We start from the raw sequence: 27,891 nt of genomic DNA, 5'->3' as shown, positions 1-27,891 counted from the left end.
TTTGCTACTGTGTAAGAGTTGGCAGGTCCAGGACTGGGGATAGCAAATGTATGGCTACACAAAGGATGGTCTTTGAGCTCCGTGTTTTACAGTATCTGCTCTGGTCACTCTGCGTTCTCCTCCTGGTCACCTTGTCCCTTCCCTTGGCTTCCTTTGCCAACTCCTTTTTCTGTATCTCAAAGCCATTTCTCCATTGGGGTATCTTAACCCAACCTGTATAACAGAGCTCATTATCCTGCCACCCCATGCTGGCTGGAATCTAGCCTCCCTCCTCATTATGGTGCCACTGTTCCCCAGCCAAGCATCAGGCCACCGTCCTTCACTTCTTCCTGACAGCAGCCTGTCATCAAGCCTTGCCTCTGGCTCTCTGGACTGTGCTGTCATCTCCCCTTGCTTCTCCTCCTTAGCATTTATCACAAGTGTAATTTAAAAAATGATTGACTGAGTGGCCATCTCCCCTTCCATTCTCTGAGTGCCAATACAGACAGGGATCGTGTCCTTCTATTTACCACTGCATGTCCAGCACCTAACACGGTGCCTGGCAGATAGTGGTAGTCCAGGAATTAGTTAAATGAAAGAATGACTCTATTTCTTGAATAATGCTCAAGTCTTCCCACTTGGCTACATGCTTGTGCTGTGTTCCAGACCAAAGTACCATTATCTGCCATATAACTGTTCTTGCCCTTCCAATTTATTTTTAACCTTTTTTTCCTTAATACTATACTAGGGATTGAACCAATAGCCTTCACACTAAGCTACATCCCCACTCCTTTTAACTTTTTTATTTCATTTTATTTTTTTCATTAAGTTTATTGGTACATTTTAGGTATACAATACAGTTACATTCATCATTGGGATATTGTACCTTTACATGATGTATCTTGGTCATCCCCACTCCTTTTAAAAAAATATTTTATTTTGGGACAAATTCTTGCCAAGTCACTAAGTTGCCCAGGGTGGGCTCGAACTTGCTGTCCTCCTGCCTCAGCTTCCCAGAGTTCTGGGATCACAGATGTGTGGCACTGCACCCAGCTCTTTTAATCTTTTTAAATAAAACTCTGGCTGTGACCTTTCACCATTTGGAATTCTACAGTGGCTCCTACTATCTTTAGGGATAAATTCCCAAAACCTTAAGCCATAAGCCCCACCTGATATAACTGCACCTCACCCTCCAGCCTTCCCTGGAAGCCACTCTCTGCTGCTCTCTGAGCTCCAGCCATAGTAATTTACTTCTTTTTTTTTTTTGGTACCAGGAATCAAACTCGGGTCCTTGAGCTTGCAAGGCAGGCAGCAGAACCACTGAGCTAAATCCCTCTCCCAGTAATTTACTTTCATTTGGCAAATGTACCACCCTCTCCCCTGAGACAGAAGACCCTCCTCCATGCTGATTTCCCTTTCTGAAAGCCTTCTCAACATTTTGTCCGTTCATTCCTATGCATCCTCAAGCCACAACTCAATCAGAAATTCTGGGAATCCTTCTCTGGCAGTCAGTGAAACCGCCACATTTCTGCCTAACTCTTCTCGAACTCAGAGCTGCTTGTTTGTGCCTCCTCCCTATTGGGCTATGAATGCCAAGATGGCAGGAGCCTGGCACAGAGCGGGACCCATGACATACTTGTAATGAATAAATGAATGCATTCAAGTGCTATCTTTTCCCCTTTTCCTCCACCTAGGTGAATGTTTCCTGCTTCTCTGATGCTTCAGAGAAAGAGCAGCTGTGACAAGAGTATTGCATTTTCCTTCCAAGAGCAAGAAAGTTGAGCCTGATGTCTGTCATTCACTGGGTTGACTGGTTTTGGGCTCAAATCCATGTCTCTCACGGGTCAGAATGCTCTTCTTTGGTCCCGAAGGACCTCCGGGCACTGGCAGATGCTGTGGAGCATGGCTTCTCTTTGCTAGGGCATTCTGGAGCCAGACTAGATTGTTTTCTAAGGCCTCCAGCCGACTCCGTCTGGTTCCAGCTCTCTCTTCTCAAGTCTTCAGCCTCCTTTATTGAGTAACGGGAACAAGGCTCACTTTTGGTCCTGTGGGTCTGCTTTTCGGGTTGCTGTTTATTGCCCTTCTGGATTGCAGCAGAGGACACTGGTCCTGAAGCGATCACACACATCTGTGTATCTCAAGGCCCGAAGGCCCCGGAAACCTGGGCAGCATCAGTTCCACTATGGCACTCCTCATTCCTCTTCTCCCCGTCTCTATGCTCTCCTGTGTCCTGTAGCTGTTAATTTAATTATGGAGAAAGAAGCCACTGCAAGGGTCTGAGGTTTCCATGTTGCAAATGTCTGTTAAAGGAAGGAGCTCAGGAGGCTGTGCATACCGGTCCAGTTGGGGCAAAGGGAAGTGAGGCCACTTCGGTCAGCTGGCTCCCATCTGGTTTTTGTCAGCGCCGAGCCCATTCTGGGGTCGGCACGCTCATTAACGCGTCCCATGCACAAGGCTGCGATACACTGCAAGCGCGCTGAGTCTCTGAGCTCCCTGCTCCCTTGCACGTTATTTCCCCCTGGCAGCCGGCACACTGCTGTGGTTTCTTACATAAGGGAGGGCGTTGTGTTGGCTTCTGCCATTTCACACCAGCCCTGTCTCCCACAGTCAGTGGTAGGCTGTCCTGTTTCCTGCCTCAGGGCAGAATCGATTGAGGAGGGCTATTTTCTGGATCTTTTGGCTTTGGCATCTGCCCTGCCCCCAGGTTGATGTTTGGACCCAGAGGTACTTTGTGAAGGTGGTCCTGGAGACACTGTCAAGGAGGACAGCTTTGTCACAGTTCTTTGGTGTTTTTGTTTTGTTTGGGGAGACGCTAAGAGATGTTGGAATTTGGAGCGTCTCTGCTAAGCTATAAACCAGCTGCTGCCATTGGATTTCTTTCCAAACTCAATTTTAGTGGTAGCCAGAGCCTTACCCAAGGAGTTCTGAAACAGTGTTTCTCCAACTGTGAAGAACTTGTCCTTTTTTGTTGTTGTTGTTTCTGTTGGTGTTGTGTTGTTTTGTTTTGTTTCATTTAAAAAAATTCAGTCTACTGTGAATCTATACTTTTATTCTTTCTTTCCCCTCCCCCTTCCTTCCCTCTCCTCCCCTCTTCTCCTCTCCTCTTTTTTGTTTTTTGGTACCGAAGATCGAACTCAGGACCTTGCATTTGCAAGACAGGTGTGGCGCCACTGAGCTAACTCCCCAACCCTCCTCTCCTGTTTTTTATTCTAGGGATTGAACCTCGGGCCTTTGCACTGAGCTACATCCCCTTCCTTTTTATTTTTTATTTTGAGACAAGGTCTTACTAAGTTGCCAGGTTTCCCAGGCTGGGTTTGAACTTGTGGTTCTCCCAGAGTGCTGAGATTATGGGCATGGGTCGCCACACCCAGCCCTTACTTTGTTCTGTAATCTGTTCAAAGGGATGCACTACTGATCGTGTATTCATGTATTCATGTATTCGGATGAGGCAGTGTCAGAGGCAACAAAATTTCTAAATGCTGAGAAGCTTTTATACTTTTCTGGTTGTAAAACTCTAACAGGTTGAGCTGTGGACCATACTTTCTGTAGCTGTGGATTAAAGGATTTTATATGCCTTTCCCCAGCTTTTACTGCTGACCACGGCTTAGTTCTGGACTCTGCAATGATTATTTCATGTGTACGTAATGACGAATCTTACGCATTCTGGCTCCCCGCATCATCGTCTCAGAACAGGCCTCATTTCCAAGCCTCACCCGCAGCTGGGCAGTAAGATGTTCTTGCCATGCCTATGTGTGTGTAATCGTGCACTATATGATTGCTCTTCTTCACTATGAGAGCTGCAAGAGCAGCGATTATTATGTCCATCTTCGCATCTTCACCTCGCCACACAATATTTGCCATTGAGGGAGATGTAGTGATAAATATCTGTTGAGTGAATGGATAGGTGATTTCACTTAAAATCAGTTTCTTTTTTGAACTTACTATAAAAGCCCATGGATAAAAACTTAGAAAAGAAATAGAGGGAAATGAGCAACAACAACAGTAGCAACAATAAACACCCGTGTAGATTTACCCATTGGTGTTTCCTGTGCATCTCATATGTGTTTTTCCTGACCATTGGTAATAGCTTTCATGTGTTATAAACATTTACAGTGTGGGGGGACTGCAAAGATTTGTGCAACATTGTGAGGTCTTGCAAGACAGGAAACCTTAAGGAATTTGCTAGAGGCCACATAAACAGACCTACACTCTGGAACACACATCTACCAAAATTTGATAATCTTACAGTATGTTCTTTTACAATTTATTTATTTTTATTATAAAATATCATAAGTATGCCGATAAGAATGGTGAATAATAAAAGAAATTCCTGCAGGATGACCAGCCAACTTTATCAAATCTTAACATTAAGCTGCATTTGCTGGAGAGCTTGCTTTCTTTTCTTTTCTTTTCTTTTCTTTTCCAATGAAGAAAGTGTATTTTGCTTGTCAGGTTTACTGATGCCCAGTGCTTGCGCTGATAAAAAGTGAGTAAATAAATGACTAATATAAGTTAATAAAGCTCTTACTAAGGTAGAATTGTTAAGCATTTTGATAGGTAAATTTATAAGGGTCATTTAAGGAGAACTTTTCTGATAACTAACTTGAGCTATTTCTCTAGCTTTAATCCCTTCCCAGCTTTACCCTTCTTTTGGTAAAACTGAGATTCTGTCCAAACACAGGATCTGACTAAGAAATATGTTGATCATGATGGTTGTACACACACTGTACTGGCAGATAATGGAGAATTAATTTCCTGAAGATCTTTTTTTTTTGGTACCAGGGATTGAACTCTGTTCTTTGTGCTTGCGCAGCAGGCGGCGAAACCACTGAGCTAAATTCCCGGCCCTCCTAAAGATCTTTTAGGAAGCATTCTACAAGAAACTATAGTCAGGTGACCGACCAGACCATTTCCTTTCAGATAACATTCTATCATCCCAATAAGATTTTTACCCTTTAACTTTTGTTGTTGAGACAAGGTCTTGTTATGTAGTTCAGTCTGGCCTTGACTCATTACGAAGCCTAGGCTGGCCTCGAACTCATGATGTTCCTCCTGTCTCAGCCTCCCAAGTGCTGGGATGACAGGTGTGAGCCATCACGCCTGACCTAACCTTTAACCTTATAAGGATGGCAATTGTGGGGAGATTGGGGTGTGAACGTGAAAGATATACAAAGGGTATCCATAGGAACGAAGATAATTCAGGTAAAAGAAAAATTATATGAGATTAATTGAAATTGGAAACTACTTTTTAAGGACTTCCAAACACAAAGACCCCATGCCGCCCATGGTCCATCGGAATGCTGTTCACTGAGGGCCAAAGAGCAATGTGTGGGGTGGGCACCTAAAGCAAACCCAGTCCTTTGAACACTGTTCCAGGGGTATCAAAGAAAGCCATTCAGCAGGAGCCGGTGTGACCCATGTGACTAAGATGCAGTATTGAGTGAGACGTGTGGACAGTTGGATTGAAAAGCCTTTTAATCTCAGTGTGAAGATGCTCATGAGGTACAGAGAACTAAGCCTTGACGGGGATGCGCTGATGAAATCAATGCCTGTGTCACATTCTTGGCGAGGAGACAAGACAGTGGGAAGGCTTAATCTGCGTGGGGCAGCAGTTACCAAAGGAAAGTGAGAATGGGGGCTCATTTGGCTGCCGTCAGAATTGTCTGACTGTGTTGCATGGAGGAAGGGAAGAGATTTGTACGATTCAACAGCTGGGCAGGTGAGGGAGGAGAGTACTCTAAGAAAGGGAGGCAGGCCAGGTCAGGAATCAGGGAGGACCCACATGGACATTTGATCTGAGCAGGAGTCCAATTTTAAAAGGAAAAATGTAGATATGAAAAAAGGCAGTAGAAGAAAGGTCTTGTTCCTTTGGTAACCATTTTTCTAGCTCAGCCATTTGAGAAGGCTACAGAAGGACACTGCTTTTTGCTGGACAATGGCAGTCTCCCCAAGAGGGACTTTTGTTTCTAGGATCAGTGGTGATCAAAGACAGAAGGGGTAGCTCTCGTCTGGGCCTGGGTGCTTGAAAAGGCTGCTGAAACTGTGGAATATAAGGAGAGAAGGTTAACATCAATTTTGTTCCTGGTGGTATATGGGAATGCCACTGTGCCGATTAGAGTCTGTTGGAATTTAAAGTATTATCCTATCTTTAAATTAAAATAATAGCATGTGACAAAATCAAATTTGTCTCAATAAAATATAAATGAAGTCAAAAGTAGACACGACTTATAAACCGAAAGTTGTAATGAAAGACTTTTTTGGAATAAAAGAAAACTGTGTTCAGTGTCTCTTAATCTCTAATTGCTACAGCAGATATTTTGTTACTATTAAAGGGGTGTTCTACCCACATATTATGGGTGGTTTTCCAAGTAGTGACTGTAAAATGAGTGTCACTGGGACTTTTGTGTTGTAAAACTGCCCAAAGGAGCCCTGTGTTCAAGGAAAGGAGGGATTTAGCTAACTGCTTAGAGAAGGCTGGAGTGCTCTGAGGTATTTTTTGTTTTTTGGGTTTTTTTTGGTACCGGGGATCGAACTCAGGTCCTTGCACTTACGAGGCAGGCAGCGGAACCACTGAGCTAAATCCCTGGCCCTGAGGTTCTTGAATTATACCAGGAGCAAATGTTTGCTGCTGTCATTGTCTGCAGGAGCTTCCATTTTCAGTACCTACTCTTAGGCTGCGTCTTTTTCTCAGGACTTTTCTCAGTTCTCAGTTCAGATGAATGAAGAGGGCATCGCGTTTGCTCCTGTTGCTGCACAAGCAGAAAGTCAGGGGGGTTACAGTGTGAAGCCCCTGTATGAGCACCCACTATCTTCGCTCAAGAGTCCCTGCCACGTCTTCCCAGGCGGGCCACCAGACTCCGGAGCTGGCAGTGTTTGCTCCTCTTCTGTCTTTAATTCTGAAGGGCATCCAGAAGGAGATCTTTTCCCAATCTGTGTTTTCATCTGGCCACTTTTTTCAGAATATTCTGCCCTTTTCATGAATATAAATAAAATACTGAACGGAGCCTGGAGATCTTCCTTGTGCTGTGGAAGGAAGCCGAGTACTTAGGTCAGATGCCCAGGGCTCTGTTCAGTCAGAGCCTGAACAAGAAGACCCAGGAGAGGAAATGGTCCTGAGTATATTTTAGTGGCATTTGTACTGTTAAGTAAGTAGGTATTAGACAGCCTGATATCTCATACTTTGAGTTTTTCTATACTAAATCACAGGGTACCTTAGTATGTAAACCAACTGAAACATAATTTAGGAGCACATATGTATGCTATATATTTTCTTGTAACAGACATTTAGGTTTCAGCCAATCACAGGCAGCCAGCTGATCACCCCTTAGCCAGAGAAGGCAGAAGCCCACTGCTCATGCTGCTGGCCGAGGTCCCTGAACCCCTCCTGGTTCTGAGTGCTGTCTCATTCAAGAATTGTTCTTTGTTTGGATAAACTTGGTTGTATCGAATTTGTGTAAAGTTTTTCTTTTAACAGTACCACCCTGGTCCTCAGCCTAGTCGTTGACTGTGCGTGTGTGTGTGTGTGTGTGTGTGTGTGTGTGTGTGTGTGTCTACCAGATATTGTGGCTCCCTAGGCCCCACCCTCCCTATGATGGCAAATGTGACCTCCTTCCAGTGGATTCTGCCTGAGAGGAGGGCTGTGATTGAGGTAATCCTAGAGGGCCCCTCCCTCAATGCCAGTGCTGGGAACACTTGTTTCCCTTGGAGACCAGGACAGGGAAGGCACCTTGTCTGCTGTGTAGTAAGGTCCCTCTAAATCCCAGCTCACCTTTCTCTTCCGGCTTGAGCCTACAATAGTCCATGTGCCTCCTGCCAGCTTGAATTCTGCTCCTTGGCCTTCTGCTGACTTGAACTTGACACCCGCACTGAGACACTGGGAGCCACTAGCTGGGGTCTGCCTGTAGCTATTTCTGAGTTCTGAGCTCAGTTGGCTCCTCTCCAGGATGGCTCCCAGCCAATCGCCCTCTCCTGGGTGACATCTGAACCTGGATATCTCACCAGCCACTGCAGTCTCCTGTGTCCACTGGTCCGTTTCTCCGTGGAGGCCTCTGGGGTCACCAGTAGTCACTGTGTATCTATAGGTTTGGCCCACTGTTCCCACACCAGCTCTGGCAAAGAGCTCTGCTTGTTATCTCCCTCCTCTTCGTTGAAGTCTCTCTCTTCACTCTCCCAATGGACTTCGATTCTCACTTCAGATCCTTCCTAGGTCCTGGGCCTCCACTTCCCTTCCTCTTCTCCTTGTGCCACTATATTCCAATGTCAGGACACCAAATCTTGGAGAGGCTCTTTCTCAGCTGCTTACCACTCTGCTGTCTTCCCAGAAGTCCCTCACCTTCCTCTTCTTTTCTTCCTTTGAGCAAAATGTGCAAAATTCATAGGCTTAGGGGGCAGAGCTAAGTATGAATTCCACCCAAAAGTGACTTGGCTTCTCTGGGGCCGTTTCCTCCTTGGTAAAGAATGGGGACAAGGATTGCATGAGTCAAAGCATTAGCCTCAGGTAAGTCTGTTTATGAACTAGTTTTTTGGGGAAGATCAGTGCAGTAACTGATCAGACAGCCCCATTTGAATGAAAACCAGTATTGAACACTGCCAGTCTATATCAAGTAGACACACCAGGCTTAATAATAGAAGGGCGGGCACTTATTTTAGTATGCAGTCAGTCCTACTAAAGCTTAAATGGTTCTAAGAGTCACCATGCTATTTGAAATCATGTAGTAAAAACTACAGGGCTTAGCTGGGTATGGTGGCACGTACCTATAATCCCAGCACTGAGGGAGGCTGAGGCAGGAGGTTTGCAAGTTTGAGTCCCACCTGGGCAACTTAGTGAGACCTTGTCTCAAAACAAAAACAAAAACAAAAACAAAACAAAACAAAAAATCAAAAAACTGGGGACATAGCTCAGTGAGAAGGTTCTGGGTTCATTCACCTGTACTGCAAAACAAAATAAAACAGCCATAGGGCTTATGAACAAAAATGCATTAGAGGCATAACACCCAAGAAATTTGTCAGTGACACATTAAAAAAAAAAAACCAAACAAAAAACTAGGAACTTAATAGTAGCAGTAGCACAGTTTTACCTATGTTAAATAATTAAGAAATACATAACAAGCCAGGTGTGTTGGCACATGCCTATAATCTCAGCACTCTGGGAGGCTGAGGCAGAAGGACTGCAACTTTGAGCCCAGCTTGGGCAACTTAGTGAGACCCTGTCTTAGAATTTAAAAAAAGGAAAGGACTGAGGATATAGCTTGGTGAGAAGGCCGCAGGGTCAATCTCTGGCCCTGGAAAAAACAAAAACATTTCACTACAGCCCATGTGGCCCTTTCCCTGAGACCTGAGGTTTGCTTGTGGGAGCAGATGTTGGGAGAGTGGGTGTGGCTGTTGTGAAGTGGGGTCCGGGGGTTACCTGCAGTCAGATGGGACATGACCTGCGCATACCAGATGTGGACAGCTTGGTGTGTAACTCCTGGTAGATGCCTGTGGCTTTTGTATGTTTCTGTGTGGCCAGGTTTAACTGAGAGGAGTCTCTGCGTTCGTCTAGTGCTTCCCACCGATAGTCATGTGTAAGCAGACATAAAGAATTGATATCATGCTCACATCCTTCTGTCATTTGGTTCCTTTGGAACACGCTGCATTTTCTTTTTCTTTTTCTTTTTTTTTGTACCGGGGATCAAACTCAGGACTTTGCACTTTCAAGGCAGATGTGGCACCACTGAGCTAAATCCCTGGCCTAACGCTTCATTTTCAAAACAAGCAAGACAGCAGAACAGACTGTGTAGTGGCTTCCCGGAAAAGGCTGCCTTCCCCCAGGGAGTACTCAGAAGTGGAAATAAATGGAATCAATGTAAAACATACAGATCAAAAGTAGGATGCATAATATAAAATGCCTGTACTCTTTATATAGTGTTACTGTGTTCTGAGTTGTTGGAGTTACTGTCAGATTGTGTGCAAATAGTGGGGTTGTGGTTGGTGGCGCTGTTCCTGCTCTTGGGTTCTCTGTACTGTGTTGTCCTTCCGTTAGCACAGGTGGGCCACCCGTGACCTTACGTGCAGACTGAACCTCGTGGGAGGTCAGTAAATAACTCCATGCCATATTTCTTGATCCACCCAAGATCTTTCAAAGATTTCCTGCTAATGGGCCCTATATTTTAAAAATCAATGTGATCACATTGATTTTACACATATTGTATGTATGTGAATACATACAATGCTGGGAGAACAGGGGTAGTCATATAATTCATGACTTTCACACGTGTGTTGGCTGAAAGGGCAGTAGAGTCAATAAGTAAACTTTACTGAAGGTGTATGAAATGCAGAAATTGCCCACACATTTTTGCTGTATGTGTGTATTAGAAGGAAAGGATCCTCAGCTTTCATCACACCCCTGAAGCAATTTTTGACCCTGATACCAAAAACTGCTGATTTAAAAAAATCCATGAAGTGTAGACTCACTGAGGTGGCTCAGAGGAAATCACAGCAGTCTGTGTTGTATTCCAGTACACTGATCTCATACAGGGGAGCTCTGGAAGCACTCCTGGATGCCACCTTCATTCCAGCACCAGCGTGGAGCTGGTGTGACCACTGTGACAACCTTGTGCACCATCTTTGATGTTTCCTCTAAATCAGTCACAGTGGTGAAGGATTTCCTTTCTAACAAGGGTATTCCTTTCAGCCGTGTATCTCACGCCCCTCTTGCTTTATTTTCCAGGTGGGAGCAGCGGGAGCTGCCCAATGGGCGCGTCTACTATGTTGACCACAATACCAAGACCACCACCTGGGAGCGGCCTCTTCCTCCAGGGTATGTAAGGCCTGAACGACTTCTCTGCTACTTCCTGCCACTGCCTTTTCTCTAGTTTACCCTGCTCTCCTCCTTTCTCTGGTATTTTTCCCTTCCTTCCAGTTTTCCCTTTTTACATTCTGTCTTTTCTTTCTTTTTTGCTTTCTCTCCACCTGCATTGTGTTGGGCACGACTGATGGCCATTGCTTTACCAAGTGGTATTCAAAGCTGGCAAGTCCTAAAAGAAGAGGGACTGGGAAAGCTTGTTGGGCTTTAGTGTCTTGAGTCTTCAGTCAGGTCATCATACAGAGACAGCCTTGTTAGGGCCACGTGTTCAGTTCCTTTCTTCTTATACTCTATGTTTGCTGCTGAACAAGAAGTAGCAGAGTATAGTGACATTTATCCTGTGTCATTGATTGCTTTTTCCATCCCGTTACCTTAATTCTGCTCTCATTTTTTAAGACAGACTGGAATTTTTAGAGAATCTGTAGGGAACAGGCTAGGGGCATAGAGACTTGTCTAGCCCACACTGAGCCCTGGGTTCAGTCCTGAGCACTCCAGAGGGGGGGAAAGGGTGTGGGGAGACTGGTAAAGAAAGAATGTTGATGCCTTTTGGTGCACACTGGCTCCACTCTGCCTAGAAAGACAGAGTCCTGCTCATTCAGCTGGGCTTGACGAGAACATAGCCAAGTTCTCCAAACCGAAGAGTGAGTAGCTTCCAGTGGGCCAGAGACTGTCCAAATGCAAGGACTAGGGGTTTGATGCCCTCTGCCAGGGACAGAACGTTCTTTCCAGGGTGTCTCCTGGTCCTAGGAGCTTTCAGAAGGAATGTGTTCTGCTTTCAGGAAAGAATCAGCCCTAACTAATGCAGCCCTGAAGGGCTCCTGCATAAAATATGAACACTTCGCCTCCTTAATTTGCAGAGGGGAGGTGTGTCGGAGATGGTGAGTCTCAGGAGAGCCCCTGTGTTGTTTGGTTCTGCTGTCAGGCGTGTGCCAGGCAGATACCACCTCACCTTCTGGCCCTGCAACTTTCCACGGATGGGGTGCTTTCAGCTTCAGTTTCCAGGAGAACGCTTGGGTTTTCCTTTTCTTCCTTCCCCGCCTGGGAATGGATCTCAGCATTTGTCATCACTAGGGCTCACTTTATTTTCTGCTTTGACTTGAAATTGAATGAAGTTATGAAGTTAAATGTAGACTTCCTGAGTTAAAAAAATAAACAGGCATTTTATTGGGGAGATGATGGAAATTTTCATACTGTTAGGGAAATTTTCAAGTATATGCAAAGTAGAGAGACTAGTATAATGAGTCCTCACATACTCAACACTCAGTTTCAGTAATTAAACAATTTGTGGCCAGTTTTGTTTCATTTGTATGAGGATTGGCTCACTATAAGGGCATGTGCACAAAACCTGGCCCTTTGCCTGCTTTTATAAATAAAGTTTTATTGGAACAGTTCATTTTTGTTTTGTGGTGCTGGGATGAAACCTAGGGCCTGTGCATGCTGGCAAGCACTCTACCACTCAACCACATCCCTAACCCTGCTTACTTTCTTTAGTGGCTGCTTTCGTACTTCAGTGGCAGGATTGAATCATTGCAACAGATACTATACAGCCTGCAAAGCCTAAAATATTGACTTTATAGTCCTTTCTAGAAACAGTTTGCCAGTTCTTGGTCTGTAACCCTCATCTACCCTCCCCCATGCTCTGATCTAGATTATTTTGAAGCATATCCCAAACATCATATCATCTATCTATATTTCAGTACATATTTCTAAGAAATGTTCTCACTAAAAATAAAACCACAAGTATCATTTATAGTATTTTCCTTCATACCATCAAATATCTCATCAATATCTGAATTTCTCTAAATGTGTCACAGACTAAACGTTGACCTCAATGGTGCTGTGTCACATGTTTGTACTTAGTGTATTCACAACATGTGTGTTTGAAAGTAGCAGGAACTGTGCTGTTACTGGCTCTTAATTCTCTTGTCAGTAAGGTTTGTGGACTTTGATCTGAGAAATATTTTGATAGAATTAAAGGACTAAGTTGTAAGGCTGGCGGGGACTTGCTCTTAAGTATTGAGGTGGGGGGCCAGGGATTTAGCTCAGTGGTTTCGCCGCCTGCTGCACAAGTGGAAGGACCCCAGCTCGATCCCTGGTACCAAAAAAAAAAAGTATTGAGGTGGACACTAGCTGTCTTCTTTCCAGGATAGCTTAGTGTTCTTCTGGGAGGCGTCCCATCATAGCTTATTAGTTCTTCCTAAATTTTAGGCAAAGATCTTTGAGCCCCTGGCTCTTACTTCAGTATGTAATAGTAGGAAACCCAGAGAGAACACAGTAATTTGAATGTTTACGATTTTATCATTAATTAGTGGGAAAAGTCCATTTTGAGAGTGACCTTGAATCTACAGTTAAAGCCATTATCTCAGCAGACTCAGGGAGTGAAGTTGAGCCAAAGGGTTCGCTTTATCGTGGTCATCACCTTGTAGCAAACGTGTATGCAGGCAGTCATTTTATCCGGGAGCACAAACTCCTGGGCTGGCAGCTAAGGATGAGTGCAGCGTTGCTGTCTAGTCGCCCTTTAGCAGTGCTCAGGCCAGCGGGAAGCAGAGAGGAGCACTGTAGAGCACCAGGGTGAGGGGAGCCGCTAGAGGAAAGTAGACCAGGCTCTTGCAGGAAGAGCTGGACTCGAGCAAGAAGACGGTCAGGTGCCGGCATGCACAGGGGATGTGAAGGATGTTGGAGGTGCTGTGGGAGTGGGCGTGCAGGAGTAGAAGATTTGTGTGAAACAAAGATGCTCGAGTGTGTCCCGTGAGGCCTCGGGTTTGTGGGCGAAGGGCTGCTGGGCCTCCAGCCACTGCTCCGCTTCTAGGAATCTGTGGGAGCTTTTATCTGAAACAAAAGGTGGGATTTTGCCCCTCAGAAATTCACCAAGCAGAGGACTTCTAATGAAACCTATGGGTCGAGATGTCTTTATTTCTGTTTTTCCTGAAAACTCGCTAAAATGGCAATAAAGCTTCATAAAAAGAAGCATCAACCCTCAAAAATAAAGGAATGAAAAAGGACAAACAGCATGTGAGGGAGATGTTAATATATTTGTTGCTGGTAGATAAGTGGCAGAACCGAGGGAGCTGAAACCCAGGTCTGTGGTGCCGAGGTGCCCAGAGCAACACGGGGCTCTGGGCAGCCTCAGCGCATGGAGACGCTGCGGGGTGTGGGCGGAAGCGGGAACCTCTGTGCGGAGGGCAGTTAGGTTCCCAGCGTGTCAGCCATCACTGCCATCCCAGTGTCACGTGTGTGTCCCCGAACACACACACGCCCGCACACATGCAGCCACATGACTGCTGCTGACCCTGAGAAGCTCTTCAGAGAGCTGGACCAGCCTTGGGGACACAGACATAGCTGTAGAAAGAGATGAACTGCGAAGAGGGTAAGTGGGGATGTTGTACCGAGCCCTCAGGACGAGGACTGCAGGGTTGCATTTTGTTATGCTGGGGAAAGTGACCCTGCAAATAACTACAGATTGCAGTATTTGGGGACCTTCTAATGAGGTAGTTTAGCCTCTTCCTGGTCACTGTACAGTGAAGCCGTAGTCAGCAGCTCCATCCTAGCACACAGCATGTCAGCAGCTCACTTTTAAATGTGAATAATATTGCAAACATATACTAATAAAAAAGGAAAAATGTGAATGAATAACCAAAAAGCAGCAGACAGAAAAAAAAAAAAAAAGATAGTTCCTGAAAATAATATGGGGAGCTGGGAAAAAAAAAACTTCAGAGAACAAATTAAATTATAATTAATATCCTCAAAGATTTGGGAGAAAATATGACCTTGATGGAATAAGAACAGGAGAACTTTGAAATAAACCATGTGGGAAGCATTTAACATATATGACAGCAGGAATGAAAATTCAACACAGTGGTTGAAAGATAAGTTTGGAGAAGATGAGTTCTGGATATCCAGTATCTAAATAGTAGTTCCAGCAAAAAAGAACAGAGAAACAGGATAGGAAATGATCCAAAGACAAAATAAAATAAAAAAGAAAGTTGCCAGAAGTAAAGTATATAAAGTGTCTATATTTCAAGGGCCCATCTGAAAGCCCACCCAAGGGAATTTCAGTGCCAAGAGAAGATCTCAGAAACTCCCAGAGGGAGAAAAAAGTACACAGAAATGCTTGGCAATCACGAATGCCACAGCAGCCACAGAATGGAACAATCACAGTTGTGATGGAAAAAGATTTCCTCCCCCGAAATCAACGTTTAAATCATCTTTTATTAATTCAAATATTCAAATGTAAGGGTAGAAGTAAAGGCTCCTCAGATATGCAGGGTTTCAGAAAATAACTTTGGTGCCTCCTTTCTCAGAGGCTACTAGGTGATGCATTCCACCAAATGAGAGGAAGCTGAGAAGGAAGAAGCCACAGGATGCAGGGGCCCAGCTGCCAGGCCTGAGAGTGCCCAGCAGGCAGAGGCAGGGACACAGCTCAGGACACAGAGTGGAGCAGTGGTGATGTGGGTGTCCAGCTGGCCATGTTAGAGGACGGGACAGGAGAGAGGAGCTAAAGGATTAATGCCACTGAGAGGCTTCCTGTCCCGTCAGAGAAACAAGTCACAAAAATAGGTATCAAATTGATTTAAATAATGAAGGCGTTTATTGGCTCATACAACTGAAAATTCTAGATATAAATCCTGTTTTCAGAAAAAACTTGATCTAATGACTCAACAATCTTCCCAAGGAGCTTTCCTTCCTTCTCATCTTCTGCCCTGCCAGCCACTGGTCAGCTTCATAGTGAATTTGAATCAGGAGGTGAAATAGCCATAGATTCTTAAAAACCAAACAGAAGGAAACAAGGCAGTTCTTACTTTCTGAAACAAAACCCAAGAAGTTCTACAACTAGGAAATGTGTTTATTATAATATTCTTCCGCATCATAGTACAAACCCTAAATCGAACCATGATTTTCCTCTGTGTTGGAGGAAGAGGAGAGGAGATGGGAGTCTGTGTGGTAGGGGTTAACGTGACATAACCATCTTCTTAGTGGAAAGCCCATGAGTGACATGGACTATGGCCCAAGTAAAGAAGTAATGGAGTAGACATGTTATGTAGAAAAACGGGGGAGCGGGCCGGGGATTTAGCTCAGTAGTTCTGCTGCCTGCCTCACAAGCACAAGGATCCGAGTTCGATCCCCGGTAACCAAAAAAAAAAAAAAAAAAAGGGAGGGGGGAGATGACTGTTTTTCTTTCTATTTATTTATTTTAAATTTTTATTTTTTTGAGACAGGGTCTCACTTTGTAGCCCAAGCTGGCCTCGAACTTGTGGGGATCTTCCTGCCTCAGCCTCTCGTGTGCTGGGATTACACGTGTGCATCACCATACCCAGCATCTGTTTTTCTTTGTATCCATTGTAGTCTTTGCATTTGAAAGCTATACCGTGATTTCTTTGATAATAAATGAAAATGACTAGAGAAATTCCAAGAAAGGTGGGATGGCTCCAGACTGTTGTGCGCCTTGAATGCTGACTAAAGGATTCTGGCTTAAGGGCAGGGGAAATCAAGGGGAGATTTTGAGCAGGCTCAGGACCTTGGGGCCAGTATAGTGTGGCCTCTGATGGTGGATTACAATCTGGACCAGAGCAGAGAGGTCAGCTCAGGGATGGCTGCAGTACTCCAGGGGGAAGAGGTGATAACAGATCTGGATGTAGTTACATCCTGGGGTCTGGGGAAGACTCAGGTGAGGAGAGAGCGAGCTGTGGTGTTCAGTTGCATGCACGGCACAGGTTACAAAGGTGAAAGGGTCTGGTAGACGCCAAGCACAATCTGGGTGCCGGCCCCGGGGCCCGGGAGCTGCTTAAGGAGAAGCCACTTCTAGGGCAGCTTTGAGTTTTAAAAGGGTTCTTGAAAAGGTGGCCAAGAAAGAATCAACCAGGAGGCTAATGCAGGACATGAGGGCAGGCTGCAGACCTCCGGCAGACAGTCATCATGTCAGCAGGAGATGGCATTGTGACAAGGGACAGAGGGGCAGGGCCTCTGCTCTGGGGCCTCCTGGGGCATCTGCATTAGCTTTCCTGAGTTTTTCAGCTCATGCCCACCAGTTTTCAAATTTATAATGGAAAATTTTAAGCATATACCAAATTTGAAAGAATAGTACAGTGAATCCCTTGTAACTCTGCTGGTTCTAACAATGAGTCAGTTTGTTTCATTTGACCTCCACTCTCAGGAGAGCTACTAATGGATTTTAAAGAAAACCCCAGACATCATATCCTTTGATCCATAAATACATCATATATGTCTCTAACACGAGGTTAAAAATATATATCCTACCCAACGAAATTACTACCATTTCCTTGCGTCATGTCATATCCAGCTATATCCCATTCTTCCCAGTTATCTTAAAAATATTTTTTTACCTGATTTGTTTGACTCATATCCAGTGCTTTTGGCTGATAGGTATCTTAAGTTTCTCTTGATCTGTAATTTTCCCTGCCTTTTCTTATTTTTATCAGACCATTTATTTCTTGAAGAACCTGGGTATTTGTCTTACAGAATTTTCTTTCTTTCTCTCTCTTTCTTTCTTTCTTTCTTTCTTTCTTTCTTTCTTTCTTTCTTTCTTTCTTTCTTTCTTTCTTTCTTTCTTTCTTTCTTTCTTTCTTTCTTTCTTTCTTTCTTTCTTGTTTCTGTTTCTGTTTCTCTTTTTTGAGACAGAGTCTTCCTATGTAGTTCAGGCTGGCCTTGAATTCACTACGTAGCCCAGGCTGGCCTTGAACTCGCAGTAATCCTCCTGCCTCAGTCTCCTGAGTGCTGGGACTACAGGCATGCGCCACCACACCTGGCTGTAGAATTTCTTATATTCAGGATGAGGCTGATTGTGATCTTGTGGGCTGTATGACCTGTTCTATCCTGTGTCTTTTCTGTAAACTGGTAACTAGACATGAAGGCTTGATTAGATTCAGAGTCACTTTAACATTAAGGTATAATCAGGGCTAGGGATGTAGCTCACTGGCGTCGCACCTGCCTGGCAAGTGCAAGGTCTTAAATTCGATTCCTAGTACTGGGAAAATAACCCCATTAAGGTATAATCTATAAACAGTGAGACACACGTTCCCAGGTGCTTAGTCACTGAGTTTTAACAACCCTCACTCATGCGACCCATACCTATCAAGATGTAGAAAACTTTCCATCATCCTAGAGATTTTTCCTTCCTACTTTCTTTTTATCACTTTTTCCCTGTGGTGTGAAAATGAAATTACTACACCTACCAAGCTGGGCTGAGGATTAATACCTTCTGTTCCAGCCCTGTCTTGCCTGGGTGGGGGCTGTTAGGACCAACTTTGGACAAACTGCTTCCTCACCAGGTAACATGCTGTTGTGTGGATCAACCCTTCTCATGACCATACAACTTGTTTTTGTTGGTGCCTTATATCACTCAGGAGTAACAAAAATTGGTATCCAAATTAGCTTAAATAATAAAGGAAATGTATTGGCTCATATAACTGAACATTAATTAGCTGTAAATCCTGATTTCAAGTAAATTCTGAACTAGGGACGCTACAGTATTACCAAGCAGCTGGCCTTCCACTTTTCTGCTCTGCCATCCACTGAGTCAGCTTCATACTGTACTTAGGTCCAAACTGGTAGCCAGTGGTTCCTAGAACTGTGTGCTTTCCCACTCATATCCAGTAAGGATGAGAGGCTATATTTTTTCCTAGCATTCCCAGCATTCCAACCCAAGTGGTGATATTCACCTTGATTGTCCCAGCATGAATCATATGCCCATTCCCAGTCTGGTCAGTCGGTCAGCTCTGGGGTTGGGAATGGAGTCAGCTTCCCAGAACTGCATGGATCCCGAGATGGAAATCAGGAGCTAATGGCAAGGAGGGGTGAGTTGCTGGCAAGGCAACCACAGATGTACCCCATCATCATCTGGGCCCCAGAAGCCTCTGTGACTGGGGCCTGCACCTCCCTGGGGTATCCAAGCCCCCGAGTCCCACTTTGCCCATCCTGAGATTTTTTTTCCCCTACATTTTGGGGGTAGGGTGGTCGCTATATTCACTCTGAGCTTAACGTTTGCAGCTGGGAAAAACGCACAGACCCCCGAGGGAGGTTTTACTACGTGGATCACAACACTCGGACCACCACCTGGCAGCGGCCAACAGCAGAGTATGTGCGGAACTACGAGCAGTGGCAGTCTCAGCGCAGTCAGCTGCAGGGGGCCATGCAGCACTTCAGCCAAAGATTCCTCTACCAGGTGAGAGGCGGGTGGCCTGGAGATTTTACTCATCACAGTGAAATTCCTCGAATTCCAGTGTCTCTGAGTAGCTCTGTGACCAGCCTCTGAAACTGTATTCTCCGTCTTTCTTCCAACACTGGCTTTCTTTTCTGCCCCTCCATTCAAGTCCGTTTTCTGGACTTGAAGCCTAAGGTCAGTTTTGCCTTTGCCTGCTCTGCACTCTCCAGATCACAGTAGTCACCCAGTCCTTCCCTCGTCTGTTGCTGCTATGGCGTTTCTTTTCTTTTTTATTAGTATATGTCTGCAATATGTAGTGCATATACTTGTCGTGGAGTATTGATACGTACACATTTTGCATCTTGACTCATTTTACTCCCTCCCGTTCCTACATTGTTTCTCTGGATCTTTACTCTCTAACAGTCTCAAGGATGAAGGGCCCGTAAAAGCTCATCTGCATCAGAAGTTGGCAATGAAAGCCCAGGGGCCAAACCAGTCCACCACCTGGTTTTGTAAATAAAGTTTTATTGGAACACAGGCATGGTTGGTAGTTTGTGAGTGAACTGTATCCCCTTTCATGCTACCACAGTAGATCTTTTTTTTGCTATATAGCCCAGGTTAGCTTTGAACTTGTGATCCCCCCACCTCAGGCTTCTGAGCGCTGGGATTACAGGTGTGCGCTGCATGCCTAGATTCTCTGGCCCTTTCCAAAATTTGTTGACCCCTGATCTTGACCAAGCTCCTTCTATGCAATGCCTGTTTTTCCTCTGCCTCCTCCCATCTGAGTTGCCAAGGCAACCTCTGTGTCACTGTCCCTGTTGGCTGTCCTGGCCCAGTCTGTGCTGCCTCTCCCTGCCACAGCAGTCTTCATTTGTCACTGTCACTGCATCCTTTTCCTCGCTCAGGCCTTCTGTGGTCACCACCTACTGAATAATGATTCCGTTTTCTAGTCCAATATTCAGAGTGCCCTGCTCCCAAGTTAACTGTCTTCACGGCTTCCCATACCGTATCCCGTGAGGAACCCCCCCAGCCCCACCTCCTGGAGCCCTTGTCCTCTCGTAGCCTAGCCACACAGGCTCTTTAGCAGGGGGAAGCGGTGTTCTCAGCTGGAGCCCTGATTCTATATCTTAGGGTACCTTAAGCACAAAGGTTGTTTATGGGATCACACCAGCACAGATGGGGCCCTGTATTGCAGGTTGGAAGTATTTGGAGCTGGACCTCAATTTCTTACTTTTTTTTTTTGGTACCGGGGATCGAACTTGGGTCCTTGTGCTTGCGCAGCAGGGGGCAAAACCACTGAGCTAAATCCCTGGCCCAGGAACTCAATTTTAATCACGTGTTTAACCTTATTTCTATTTGAAATGAATTTTAATCCGACAACCCATTTCTCGATTGGATACCATCCTGGTTAGATGATCAGAAATTCCTTAATTCCACTAAATTAAATAGCAGTCATAGCTGGGCATGGTGGCACATGCCTATGATTCCAGCATGTAGGAGGCTGAGGCAGGAGGATTGCAAATTTTTTAAGGCCAGCCTGGACCATGTAATGAGCTCAAGCCTAGCTTGGACTTTCTAGTGAGATCCTGTCTCAAAAAAAAGTAGTAGTCATTTATCATCTTTGCCTTCCTTTGCAGCTCTTTTGCTGTTCCTCTGAAGCAGGAGCTCTACTGGTTACTGTAAGTCATGGTAGCATCTCCCTTAGCTAGCTCACCTCTTCTGTGAGGCTGACTGCTCATCGGAAAGTGGGGAAGCTGAGGAGAACCCCAGCTCCTTTATATGGATGAGGAGAAAATGTGATGTTTGCCACAGGAAGTTGCCTTCAAGGTTACCTGTCATGCCTGCCTACAGCCCGTGCCTTGGTGGTCGTACCCACTCTGTCACTGTGTTATGTCCTTATGCTGCCCTGGCCACCCCATGCACCAGAGCCTGGCATCCAGCTCTGGTCTGTTTCAAACATTGGATAGGATCTGGTCCTCTGCAATTCAGAGATTGTTCTTGAGCCAGGCCCCAAAGACTGTCTGGCATTTGTTTGGGGGGTCCTGTCTCCAAAACCGGGGGGATCTGGATTATCTTTCCTTAACCTGTCTGTCCTTTGGTTTAGAGACAAGGAAACAGCTTAGGGATTTTCCATGGATTTGTCTCTGTGATTATCCAACTTTGCTAAAAAAGTCTTGTGTCTGCTTGGTCTTTTTGGACCAGTCTTTCTTTTTCCCTGTTTCTCTCATTTTAGCAACGTCATTCCAGGCTGACAGAGGTATAACTTTGGCTTGGAGGGTTCCCTAGAAGTAAAAAATGAAGTGCAAAAACATTTTCATTCTGCATACTCTAAAATGGTTTTCTCAGCATAGCTGGAGATGTGGGCGGATTCTGCATGGTGGCGGGGATTACCTTTTCTCCATGAAACAAATCTTATGTTGAAAAATATGGTGGGAATCTTTTTTTGGTCTGGTCTCAATGTCTCTCTGTTGCTTTTCCTCCCCCTCTGCATTTGGTTTTCCCTGTTGTTTGCTGTGGTGCCATGTCCTGGTTACAAGTAAGAAGGGTTGCTTTCATACAGTTATTCTGGAGTTTGGCCTTGGCCCAGGGTTTGACTCGGAAGACTTAAGAGCTGATACTGTACTGGCGACTTCCCTGCCTTCTCCTCTTGCTAGGTTTAAACTGAGACCTTGTTCCTTGCCGAGCCACAGAGAACATGAAACATAGTTGGTAATGGGAGCCCAGGGAATCCCAGGTTGTGGGCGTCTGTTATTCCTTCCCACTCTCTGCTTCCACACACACCTTTCCCATGTTCTCTTAGGTTATTCTTCTCCTTGTTTCTGGCAGGTTTTCCTTTCCTGATGCCTAGTGTGCCTTTGTTGTTTGTGATCATTGTGTGTGTTATTATTTGTTTCACCCTGAGGTTTCCTTCTGACCCGTGTTCTTGCCACTGTGGATGCCAGCACAGTCACGCACAGTGTACCACTGTGCCAGGACGTCACACAGCCTGCTGTTTCTGTGGCATCTCTGCATTTGTGTCTCTTTGTCCTTCCCTGATGGCTAAAGAGAAAGCTCAGGTCTGCAGGCCCAGCACAAATCCTTCTGTGGCTCCCAAGTGTGGACTTGAAATCCCTTGCATTGAATCCCGGGCACCCAGGTTTTGTTCTGAGTGCCTCGGTGCCCAGGGCAGGAGGGAGCTATGTCCACCTTCCCTCTGCAGCCTTTATGCCCTTCCCAGAACCTTTCCTGACCTCGGCTGTATTTGCTAGACGTTCTTTATTTCTGAGTTTGTATCTTAAAATATTGCTGAGACTTTGTGCGTCATCCCCGAGGGACTCGAACTCACATGAGCTCTCTGGCTTGTGGCCTGCACCGCAGATCTCCCAACTTGGGGGCATTCAGGAAAATGTTGCAGCCCCACTCCTTTTCATTCCTAAGCATAAAAGATGCCATCTTGTGTCTTAGGGTGACCCGTGCACCCCAGGATCTCTTCTGGCTGAGACTCTCCTTGCCCTCTGTGCTTTTCCTGCTCTGTTCCCCGTGATGCTCTGGGCTAGAAGAGAAGAAGAAATTGGCTGGCTTGTTGGCGGTGTGGAATTTTTGGCTTTTTGTTTTCTGGCCATGATGTGTTGCTTGTATTTTTTGTTTCTCTTTGGCTGTTTACTTCCTTCTTATAGCTTTTCTTATTTTTCAAGTTGTACTATGTACTTCAGGGAAGAAATATCCAAAATAGTCAAGTGCTTTGCTTTAACTATAAGAAGTAAAAATCATATGAATGTGCAATTCTGTTGATTCTGATACTGTGTGTTATTTGTGTTTTTTTTTCTTTTGGTACCGGGGATCGAACTCAGGTCCTTGCATTTGTGAGGCAAGCGACGGAACCACTAAGCTAAACCCCCAGCCCTGTTATTTCTGTTTATCAATCTCTTGTCTTTCCCTCTCCTATCTGCTGCCTCTTTTCTGCCCTTCTGACAGGTTGTGTGTGTGTGGGGGTGTGAATGAAGTTCTGTTATGATAAGAATGGGAAGGTACCCCATTTTACCAAAAGAAGGTCAACACTGTGTGAAGTTAGAGGTATTAAAAAGTAAAAGCAATAACCAGTGTGGTGACATATACCTGTAACCCTAGCACTTAAGGGGGCTGAGGCAGGAGGATCACAAGTTCAAAGCCCAGACTAGACAACCTAATGACTTAGAAAGATCTTGTCTCAAAATAAAAAATATAAAAAGGCTTGGGGATGTAGCTGACTGCTAAGGCCCTGGGTTCAATTCAATTCCCAGTACAAAAAACAAAACAAAACAAAAGGCAGTGATTAAGAACTGGATGATACTGTGGATGTGGTGGCACACGCCCAGCTACTCGGGAGGGTGTTCAAGACCAGCTTGGGCAAAATAGTGAGATCCTGTGTCAAAAAAAAAAAAAAAAAAAAAAAGAGAAAAGAAAAGAAAAAGAAAGAAAGAAAAAGATTGATAAATATTTTTGTTTCAGATCAATGCTGTCAATAAAGACCTTTGGTCTATTGATTTGCACAGCTAAGTAGAGAGGCCCACTTGGTTGGTAGCTGATTTCTACCAAAGTCCCTAGACACTTTATAGATTGTCCGCTCTAAAAAGAGGCCTGGAGCAGCAGACCCTTGCGTACCAAATACCTCTTTTTTGTTTTGTTTTGTTTTTTGAGACAGGGTCTCGCTATGTAGTTCAGGCTGGCCTTGAACTCACTATGTAGCCCAGCTTGGCCTCCAACTCATGGCAATCCTCCTGCCTCAGCCTTCTGAGTGCTGGGATTACAGGCATGTGCCACCATGCCTGGCTTCTTTTTAATTTCTAAAATTACCCTTTGCAAAGTTATAGCTATAGCTCAGAACTTAGCAATGGGATTGTATTTGGCTTTATTTTCTGAAATAGATATGTCTTCATGTTCATTCCTCCGCTTCTGATGCCAAGTGTTTTTTTAGTGACCGTCCTGTATTAGAACAAATGTTGCCCCAGCTCATCCTGTACCCCTCCTACACATAAAAACACACACCAGAACGACTACTTTGAGTCCAGGTGATGTGTTTCAGCAAGGGGCAGCTCGGAATTGTGATGCAGATTGTAAGCACATGACTGGCAGTGATAGCCCCAGGTCGAGGCCAGCTTCATGCAGCTTCAGTCCGTGGGGTAGGGGCCCCTGCTGAAAGGGGCTCTGTCCCATCGAGGAACCTATGGTTTAGACTTAAACGTCTTTGTTGAAACTTGCTTGGAAGCAGCACTCGCGTTGCCACCTTAGAAAGTTCCTGTGTCCCTTGCTGGGGCGGTGGTGGGAGCGCTGTGAAAGGGGGCTCGCTGGCGGCAGTGGGGCTCCGCCAGTGTTTGCTCAGGGCGAGACTGAGCTCCATTCATCCTCCTGCCCGTGTGTGGCTCTGTTGCCTGGCAGCCTGAAGTCTGCATTTAGAACTTGATCCCATAATATAATGATTAAATTTTAGTAAGTGAAATAAAAATGCTTTCAGAGGAAGAAAAAAAAAAGCGGGAAAGAGCGAGCAGAACAATACTTGTTTTATTTAACCACGAAAACTTTTTGACAGCACCCCTTCCCCAAAGGATGCAAGACCTCTCTGTCCCCTGCAGCCCTTCCCTGGGGACCTCGAAGCGGAATTAGGTGGTGGTGGGGGCGCCGTTAATGTAAGCAGAGCCCTGAAGTCCTGCAGCCGGTCCCCCTTCCTTCTCCCCCTCCCCTCCCCGCCCCACCCCCACCTCCCCAGACAGGCAGACACAGAGCACAGAGCAAGTTCAGGTTCAGGCCGGGGAGAATAAAGGTGCTTTGTGAAGGGGAAGGAAAACATTCCTGGGGGAGGTGAGGGGCTTGGGCCTGAATGTGCCCTCAGTCTGGTGGGAGAGCGGCGGCGGGCGGCGGGCGGTGGGGGCCAGTGGTGAGGTGGAGGGAGGAGGACCGGGCCCAGCCAGGAAGCTCGGGCGTGGGCAGGGCTTGTGGGAATGATTTCATTGGAAAGGCCTGCGATATTTTTTCCCTCCTGTGTGTGGTTCTTGGAGAAAGTTGGAGGTGGTGGTGATTTCAGTCGCCTTGGCTCTTTTGCGCAGGAGTGGAGCAGTGGCCATCGGGGAGCTTGCGGGGCAGCCCTGCTCCGAGCCCTCCTGTCCTGCCCTGTCCTGTCCTGCCCTGGGTGGCCGGCTCTGGCCTCCGCAGCTCTGGCCACCTACTGCTGCGTACCTCTTCCTCCGCTCGCTCCACCCTTCCCAAAGCCCTCTTGGGTTCTCAGAGCAGAGCTCTCCTCTCTTCTCTTCTCCTCCTCTTCTCTTCTCTTCTCTTCTCTTCTCTTCTCTTCTCTTCTCTTCTCTTCTCTTCTCTTCTCTTCTCTTCTCTTCTCTTCTCTTCTCTTCTCTTCTCTCTCAACAAAGACTTTTGAGAGGAGTTTATGCCACCTAAGGTCCTGCTGCATCCTCTACAAAGTACTAAAATGCAGAAGTGAGTTGTTGGCATTTTGATTTTTGTTGATCGATGTATTTTTAACCAGTGGCTGTTTTTTAACCTCTGTATTCCTGTGTTTCTTCTATTTAGTCTTCGAGCACTTCGACTGACCATGATCCCCTGGGCCCCCTCCCTCCTGGCTGGGGTAAGTACTCAGTTCTGCCTCCGTGCGCTCCGGCTTCTGGGCTGAGAACTTCTCCTGAGCATCTTCCTCCTCACTCCCATCCCTTGGCTCCCCATGCCACCACCTACGGCAGCACCCACTCTGGGGATGCACAGCTGGCAAGGAAAGTGGCGAGCTGGCAGCCTGAGGCAGTCCGTGCCATGTTAGCATTCACAGCGACAGCTAAGGGCACGTGACCCTGAGGAAGAGGTGCCCAAGCTGCTGTGCAACCGTTGGGTTTTGGTCCTCAGTGGCTCCTGTCACTGAGATATGTTGACCCTGTCTGATTTCCAAGTGGACTTGCTTCAGATCTCTGTATCTGTGGTTGGAAGGAGCCATCTTAGCAAACCTTTCTTTGCAGCTGAGATGTTGGAGAACTCCAGCCTAATCTCAACTACTGGTAGCCACATTTTTATTTGCAACACAGCTATGAAAGAGGCTGAAGGGAAGCTGAGCATTGAGCCCCGGGTCATGATTCTAAAGTGTGGCACTGCTACCACAACATCATGCTGGGTCCTCTTTGCTGTTAGCTGCCTCTTCTTCTTCCAAGCCCTCGGTGTGACTTACCCAGAGTGAGTTAAGGTGGGGACACCATGACTTAGGAGAGACTGAGGGCCTTGTAGCTGTTCTAGGAAGGAGTGACCATGCATAACAGGGGTCATTAGTGGTGAGTGTGCCGAATCCTGACCACTAGGTCACCAGGGAGGTCATCGGGGTCATTAGCGATGGTGCGACTTGGTGCGTTCTGCAGCTCTCTGAGCTGGGGAGGGCTTGGGTCAGGCCTGCAAGATCCCCCTAGCACCCGAGAGGGCAGTTTTCACAGGAGTCGGCAGGTGTTTGGTTTCACCTGTTGGTTGGGCCAGCAGAGACATACGTGCTGGCTTGGTGGTGTTCTCAGATGGCCTTAACCCCAGGTGAGGTGCGCTTCCCCACAGAGGTGGCGAGGCACTGCTGGGAAGCTGGCAGTGGCAGAATGGGCAGCACCTGGAGGAGCCTGGCTCTGGGGCTGGGTCCCCTTGAGACAGACCCAGGCGCTCCCTGGGAGTAATGGAAGAGGTTGTAGCTCTCCCTAGCGCACAGGATGTCACTTAGTCCATTAGCACTGCACTGCAGGGTGCCGGGGGACCTGTCCTTCCAGTGGGAGATTCCAGGTAGCAAGGCTTCCACGAATGTGTTGATTTTCACTTCAGCTAGGCAATCCTGGTGCACCCAGGTGACCTGCCTGGCTCCCTGGACCGAAGTAAAGCCATTGGTATCTCAGGGGTTGGCAGCAGGTCAAGCTTGAGAGGGTAAAACCCTTAGGATCCTTACACAGACAGGGAAGGTGCATCAGTGACCCGAAGCCCAGGACCTGAAGTTTGTTTCTGGCTCAGTAGAGGCAGGCAGTGTAGCCCAGTCAGGTGAGTTTATTTCTGAAGCAGTTTTGGTAAATAATGGTCACCCATAAGCAGCTATAGAGACCTGAAAACTGCTCCTGCGTAAGTACTCAGTGGGCAAATACTTCAGACAGGAACAGAGGAGACCCCGTCAGAGTCAGCACTGTGGAACAGTCACAGAACTAGTCCAGAAGTGAGAAAAAGAACATTCTGGCCATAGGCCAGGGGGCCTCCCCACTGCAGTCCTCTGGGCTCGGCCTTGGCATCCCTGGCATGGGTCGCCACCTCCCCAGGGATGGTGAGAATGGACAGAAAGAGCCCCCAAACAAACAGCAATGGCATTGATGGCCAGCCTGCCAGTGCTGCTCCTGCCCTCTGTTCCCAGGCCCTTCCTGCCACCCCGCAGGAGACCCCACAGCTATCCCCACACATAGGCGCTCCTGGCAGGCCTCCCTAGGCATGTGACGAGTGCTCTCCAGTCCTCTTGCTCCCGGAACGCCATGCACAGTGCTCCCTGGAGGACTCACCCCCCGCCCCCGTCGTATCCTTCGGGCCCTCAGCGGGGCCCTGAGAAGCTTGTGCTGCACCAGTGCCAGGGCTGACGGCCCTGGCCTTACCCGCTGGGCAGGTCCCCCAGCCCAGTGGTTGGCCGTGGCTCTGGCCCTTGCAGAGCAGCCTGGGAGGATCCACTTCCCAGCAGCAGCTCCTGGCCTGGGAGTGGCTGTCTCGAAGGAGCCTCTGGGGACGCCTGCCTCCTGCTACTGGTCGCACATCTGGCCTCGGGTGGTAGCTCCATAACAGTTTGGGCTGCCTCCCGTTCTTTCTCTCCTTTTGTCTATATATTTATTTTATTTTATTATTTTCCCAGTGTTTCGAAGTATGATTGACTGATAGCATCTGTATTTGTAAAATCCCGGTCGTGTAG

General features: G+C 46.5%; 1 protein-coding gene across 4 annotated transcripts in view; it reads left to right on the top strand.

Annotated features, from left to right (window-relative positions):
* The window catches only part of Wwp2 (WW domain containing E3 ubiquitin protein ligase 2), a 152,277-nt gene that overhangs the window by 113,958 nt on the left and 10,428 nt on the right, over positions 1-27,891 (top strand). For 3 of the 4 annotated variants that reach the window (XM_013071519.3, XM_004842933.3, XM_087204873.1), the window contains exons 9-11: positions 10,688-10,777; positions 18,827-19,001; positions 25,518-25,572. In XM_013071519.3, the coding sequence (XP_012926973.1) occupies positions 10,688-10,777; positions 18,827-19,001; positions 25,518-25,572 (320 nt within the window). Of the gene's footprint in view, positions 1-10,687; positions 10,778-18,826; positions 19,002-25,274; positions 25,425-25,517; positions 25,573-27,891 lie in introns of those variants that run through there. The other variant, XM_021256775.2, reaches the window with a different exon arrangement.

The sequence above is a fragment of the Heterocephalus glaber genome, unplaced genomic scaffold (assembly GCF_053883595.1).
Source record: "Heterocephalus glaber isolate CG9 unplaced genomic scaffold, H.glaber_assembly_v1.0 deba00000071, whole genome shotgun sequence".
Lineage (NCBI taxonomy): Eukaryota > Metazoa > Chordata > Mammalia > Rodentia > Bathyergidae > Heterocephalus > Heterocephalus glaber.
Note: the sequence above shows the minus strand (reverse complement) of the source record. Positions and strands in the feature narration are given on the sequence as shown.